The sequence below is a fragment of the Bidens hawaiensis genome, unplaced genomic scaffold (genome assembly GCF_021521415.1).
Source record: "Bidens hawaiensis isolate Kalapana, Puna unplaced genomic scaffold, B.hawaiensis_p1.1 tig00004412_1, whole genome shotgun sequence".
NCBI classification, from domain to species: domain Eukaryota; kingdom Viridiplantae; phylum Streptophyta; class Magnoliopsida; order Asterales; family Asteraceae; genus Bidens; species Bidens hawaiensis.
In genome coordinates, this window is record NW_027491265.1 from 339,544 (window position 1) to 345,619 (window position 6,076).

The following is a 6,076-nucleotide window of genomic DNA, read 5'->3' on the forward strand; positions in this document are numbered from 1 at the left end:
GGTCATTAAGTAACCTGGTAATAACTGCTTTTAACTTTTGGGTTGGGCCATTTTCTCGGGCCAAACAACAATTGATGAGCCTACAAATGCTGCTTTTCAGTTTTAACACATTAGCATTAAGCAAGCTTTTGGAAGAAAAAGAAAACACAACAAAATAACAAACAAAAACAAACAAGTGCTTACAAACAAACCAACGTGTCCGGTATAGTTCCACTTCTAGAGAGGCTGCTCCGTTGAAATCTGGCTCGAAAATCTTTTTTCTTTTTGAGAAAATACAATACTTGCCTAACTACGCGGGAAAACAGTGTAGATTGTTTGAATAATAGTGAGTGCGAAGAGGAAAACTGCTGCAAGAACCGACAAGATCGCCCATGGGCTCCGGAAATAAGTGTGTATAAGATTTGCGCGCCACTCGTTCCATGGTTTTTTGCAGTAGTTATGAACCTGTTTATGAACCACATCTAGTGCACTATCCGGATCCAAAGTGATATCCTTCGACAACGAGTTAAACAGTTTAGCCACTGCCTTATCACTACCAATTGCATTTTGAATTATACCTTGTGAATGCAAAAGACTAACATCTTTTGCATGATCAATAATATTATCCATGAAAAATATGTACGAGGTCACCTCGTTTCCAGCCCCGACATGCAGTCTTTCAAACGCGATCAGGTTCAAATACAACGATTCCGTTGCATCATCCACCATGATTGGAGGAAGCTTGAGGACACCACCTTGGAATGATATGCCTTTTAAGCTTCTTGTTTTGGATTTTTTGAAACGGATTCCTGCTTCGTATAGTTCTGTTGCTGATCTAACGATTTCATCTCCTTCTTCGATAACATAGTGATGGTGTGATTTGGTGACTGTTTTCTTCTTGTGACGCGGATTCTCCCATAGCAGGCTCTTTCGGTATACATCTAGGGGATGTAGGCATCTCCCTATTTTTGTTATTCGAGAATAGGGAGAGCAGAATCTTTGCATCATTTTGTTTACGAATTCCTCATCATGCTGCAAATTTATTTAGTAAACTGTCATGCATATAAATATATTTAACCAAAAACTACTGCAAAGAAGTTTTATCTAACTTTCATCTATTTATGTCTCAGATAATGAAAGAACCTAGGTCGCGTCGCCAAGATGAAATTAACGAATTTGTAGAAATACTTTAAACAAGTTTATGCTCAGTTTTGTCGATGCTGAATGAATGCATGAACTTCAACTATTACGACTTTTATCTCCACGACAAATTTAAGCTATCATGTCCATTATGCAGCGACGACAGCTATGTTGGCAACAAGTCGTCAAGAAAGGCTACCTCTAGGACAAACAAGGTCTATCTTGACGAATTTTGTCTTTGCCAAAGCCCCGATCTGTTGTATTGAAAAATGTTGAAAGGACTAATATTTAAATAAAAAATGTTAAAAGGAAAACAATAATTCATTTGAGAGTTTAAGGGGCGGTACGACTGGTAAAAATAGTAGGGAGGGGGTACATTTAGCAACACCAGTAAAAAATTACGGAAAACAATTATAAATTTTCTAACCAAAAAAAAAAAAAAACAAAACAAAACAAAAATTTAGATGGTGAATGCACAATAGCAATATACAGTAGTCTTTTTTCATATTTCACAATACTTTTTTATTATTATGAAATTCAATATGTTGTTTATTTATTTATAAGATTGATATAACCTTATTTTGCTTAGAATAGCTCATAGAGTGAAACAGAATTCACCTGGTTTGGGTCGTCTTTTGTAGCCGCAATGAGCGTGTTAAGAAGCAGCATTGGCAACTGGTTTTCGAGCATCAGCATGTCGCGTTTAAGGTAAGGCATGATGTATAGCTTTCCATGGTTGCTGAAAATCGGATCATTCGAAGCATAATCATCAACATCATCAGTAGGATTATCACCATCAACATCTTGAGCAGTCGCGGTACGCAAGATTTCGAGCATGAAACACCCATCTAAAATCATCATCTTCACAAATCCCATAGTATCTTGTTGCCATTTTTGATCTAGTGAACTATATGCATGCTTGAGATCCTCCACAACCTCCAACACAGCCTTCACATAACATTCAAAAGGTTTCTTGTACCTCTTAAGAAAGTGAAGGAGTGCGCGGTGTTTGTTCTCTTCCATGGGTTCTAAATTTGGTTCTCCATAATGGTATGGTCCGAATGAGACTGACTGCGGCTTGTAGGCTCCTTTGTTGAGATCTGTTACACACGAGGGTACGCGGTAGATTGATCTTTTTTTCCATTGCTCCATTTCTGATGATGAATCACCCATGTTCTTAAGTTCTTGATTCACATTCATCACCCAATCATTTTCTCCCATTTTAGGTGTGGAAACAGAAAATGCGTTGATATGATTTGTGGGTTATGAGTGTTGATCTTGTAGAGATTGCTGATCTCCAGTGGTTTCTTTTTATCTTAGTTGGTGTTGGCTCATGAAGCAAGTAAGAATATGAAGGTACATGAATAGGGTCTGCTTTTTGGTCTTTCTAAATTTTATTAATTTAATGTTTGGTAATGCTTTTTATGGATTCATAGAGAAGGTGTTCAAACCTTCACATGAAAGCAAAGTTAATACGTACGTTTATGGATCTTTTCAGTCTAAACCTTTGTACACTTTTTATGGTTTATTTTGTGAGATAGTTAAAAGAGAAAATCCCCATAATACCGCCTCAGGTCAAGAGATTGTTCATCTGATAATTTTTTTTAAAAATATCTGTCGTCTGATCTTACAATAAATACCATCAATCTCATTAAAAAAACACCGGACCTCACAAAAGAAAAAAAAAAAAAACTGCCTCCCAAAAAGATTTTCTGATCTCGCAATTTGAACCTATAGAATCTCACAATAAATATCGTAACAATCACAACTCACAAAATAATAACATCATCTCAGTATTAATAATAAAGATAGAATCACAAATAATTCAAATATTTAATATTTTCAATTAATATTATGCTCAATTCATGCAGGAGATCAAGATTCTAAAATAAGCATTTATTTATATTTATTATGTCATTTGCTTTTACATATTCTTCTCCTTGATATTAGCTTATAAATGTTATAAATCTGCACTCACTGTTATGAATAAACTAAGACTTTTGAATTCATTACTATCCAATTTCTAATATGGTATCACAAGCCACAATCTAAACTACCCTCCTTTAGATATATATTTTTTTCTCCTCTGCTTCTTCACATTTAGAACATCACAATCCCACGTCTCCGCTTTCATGACTCATGGTGAAAGTAATAACCGTTCATGGGTTGGACGAAACACCACAACCCCAATTCTCTCAACCTCACAAGTTACTAATCCATTCCCTAATGGTAATCGGCCTTTCCTCGGCAAATGCCAATGTTGTCATACTAAAGGTCACACCCTTACCATTTGTCCCGTTTTCAAGAAGTTAATGCCCCACATTACTGTCCCACCTTTTATTTATAGTCCCACCACTAAAACTACACTACAAGCCAACATGATGACCATGCAAAATGATTCAACAACTAAATGGCTAATGGATAGTGGAGCGACTCATCATGTGACAAATGACTTAAACTCGTTGGTCAACCATGCACCATATGATGGAACCGAGGAGCTTATAATTGGTGATGGTTCGTCTATTAAAATTACTCTTATTGGTTCACTTCTTATACATACACAAACTACCACTCTCATACTAACAAATGTTCTTTGTGTTCCTTCCATCTTTAGAAATATTATTTCCACATCTCGATTATCTTATGATAATAACGTTCTAATTCAATTTTTTCATTCTACTTTCTTTATCAAGGATCCAAGTTCAAATCTCTTACTTATTGAAGGAAAAGCTAGCCACGGGATTTATGAACTTCGTTCTACTTCTCGTAATCCTCCATCTACCTTCACAATCCACAAAACTAATTCCAAGTTTTGACATCATAGATTGGGACACCCAAATACTATGATTCTAAAATATTTATCTTCTTTTGTTGATGGCATTTCTCATTCGGAAAATAGTTGTACCTCTTATCACATAAACAAGAGTCATAAACTACCCTTTCATAAATCTACTTTATCTTCAAATGCACCTTTACAATTAATTTTTTCGGATGTTTGGTCCTCCCCAATCACCTCAATTGATGGTTATAAATATTATATTATTTTTGTAGACCATTTCACAAAGTATACATGGCTATACCCAATTAAAAACAAATCTGATTCTTTATCCACCTTTATCCGTTTTCAAAAATTAGTTGAAAATTTTTTTCAAACTACTATCAAACAATTTTTCTTCGACAATGGTGGTGAATATATTAAACTCTCTTCTCATCTTTAATCTCATGGTATCTCTCATCTTACTTCACCACCGCACACTCCCGAACACAATGGATATGCCGAACGTCGACACCGTCACCTTGTTGAAACCGGCCTATCTTTATTTACCCATGCAAAAATGCCCACCACTTATTGGCCCTTTGCCTTAACCACAGCCGCTTACCTCATAAATCGCTTACCCACACCCACTTTACAAAATACTTCCCCATTCCATAAACTATTCAACAAACAACCAAACTATGAAAAATTGCGAAGCTTCGGTTGTCTTTGTTTTCCTTGGTTACGACCATACTCTCCCCATAAACTACATCCAAAATCTAAACCGTGTATTTTTGTAGGATATTCCCCTTCTCAAAGTGTTTACTATGTACTCGATCCTATTTCTAATAAAATTCATACTTCTAGACATGTTCATTTTATTGAAAACCAATTTCCATATGAAGAACTTACCACCACTAAAGTCTCCCCACCCAATGCTACGGAGTGGCTTCCAATTGCTATTCCCATTCTCACTTCTTCCACAGACTCAAATTCTTCATCTTCTATGGAACCATTTTCTAATTACATCACCCCTACCCCTAGTCTAATAAGCCTACATGCACAATCCATTCCCTCACCCGACCCCCACCAAACTTCCATCCAAAACCATTCCCAACCCATTACCCCTTCTGAACCAAACATTAATTCTCCATCTAGTCCAACTACTTCTTCACCACCCGGCCAACATAACACCTCTAGTCAACCCACTGTTGTCCAAAATAATCAAGACCAAAATCCCCTTATTCAACCTACTGTTGCAAATAATACCAACTCAAACACCACAAATAATCCATCAAACACCACAACTAATACTAGCACCACAACCACTGAACCCATACCTCAAACTCAAATACGTAAACCAAACCCGTGTTATTACAATCCTACTTTTCAACTATATACCGCCATCAACGGTCCAATTATCGAACCTTCAACCATTACCCAAGCTTTAAAGAACCCTTTTTGGAGAAATTCTATGAGTGAAAAATATGAGGCCCTAATAAAAAATAATACTTGGACTCTTGTACCTTCTGACCATGCTTCAAATATTGTTGGCTCCAAATGGGTCTTTCGCACCAACTATAAATCCGATGGTTCTGTTGATCGTCTCAAGGCTCGCCTTGTCGCCAAAGGCTTTCACCAACGTCCCGGTATCGACTATGCCGAGACGTTTAGCCCAGTCGTCAAACCCGCTACCCTTCGTCTCATTCTTTCCTTAGCCGTCTCACAAAATTGGAGCCTTCGTCAACTCGACATCAACAATGCCTTTCTACAAGGCACGTTGTCCGAGAATGTTTACATGGCTCAACCACCCGACTTCATAAACCCATCATTTCCGTCTCATATATTCAAACTAAATAAAGCCATATATGGGCTTCGACAAGCATCTCGTGCTTGGTATGAAGAATTAAAATCTTATCTCCATCTCAAAGGGTTCCAACCCACCATCTCAGATCCTTCCTTGTTTATGCAAACTTCTAGTTCATCTCCCATATATATATTGGTCTATGTTGATGACATCATCATCACCGGACCAAATTCCCAACTCATTAACTCTTTTATTTCTTCTCTTGCCACCAAATTCTCCCTCACGGATCTTGGCACCCTATCCTACTTTCTTGGTGTCGAAGTTCTTCCTCATTCTTACGGAATGATTCTCTCCCAAACTATATACATCTATGACATCTTACAACGAGCCAATAT

The 6,076-nt window shown here is 37.0% G+C and overlaps 1 protein-coding gene across 1 annotated transcript; it reads right to left on the bottom strand.

Moving 5' to 3' along the window:
• Window positions 1-285: 285 nt before the first annotated feature.
• LOC143626464 (UPF0481 protein At3g47200-like) lies at window positions 286-2,346 on the bottom strand. The gene is made up of 2 exons (XM_077096550.1): window positions 1,738-2,346; window positions 286-1,011 (listed from the first exon to the last, which is right to left on the bottom strand). The coding sequence occupies exons 1-2, from the start codon at window positions 2,338-2,340 to the stop codon at window positions 286-288; spliced, it is 1,329 nt and encodes a 442-aa protein (XP_076952665.1). The 5' UTR covers window positions 2,341-2,346.
• Between the last annotated feature and the right edge of the window lie 3,730 nt (window positions 2,347-6,076).

Excerpts from the sequence above, each read along its gene's own strand:
- LOC143626464 (XM_077096550.1), bottom strand. The coding sequence starts at position 2,340 with ATGGGAGAAAATGATTGGGTGATGAATGTGAATCAAGAACTTAAGAAC. Across the intron at positions 1,012-1,737 it reads CAAAAGACGACCCAAACCAG|CATGATGAGGAATTCGTAAA; the intron begins GTGAATTCTGTT and ends ATAAATTTGCAG.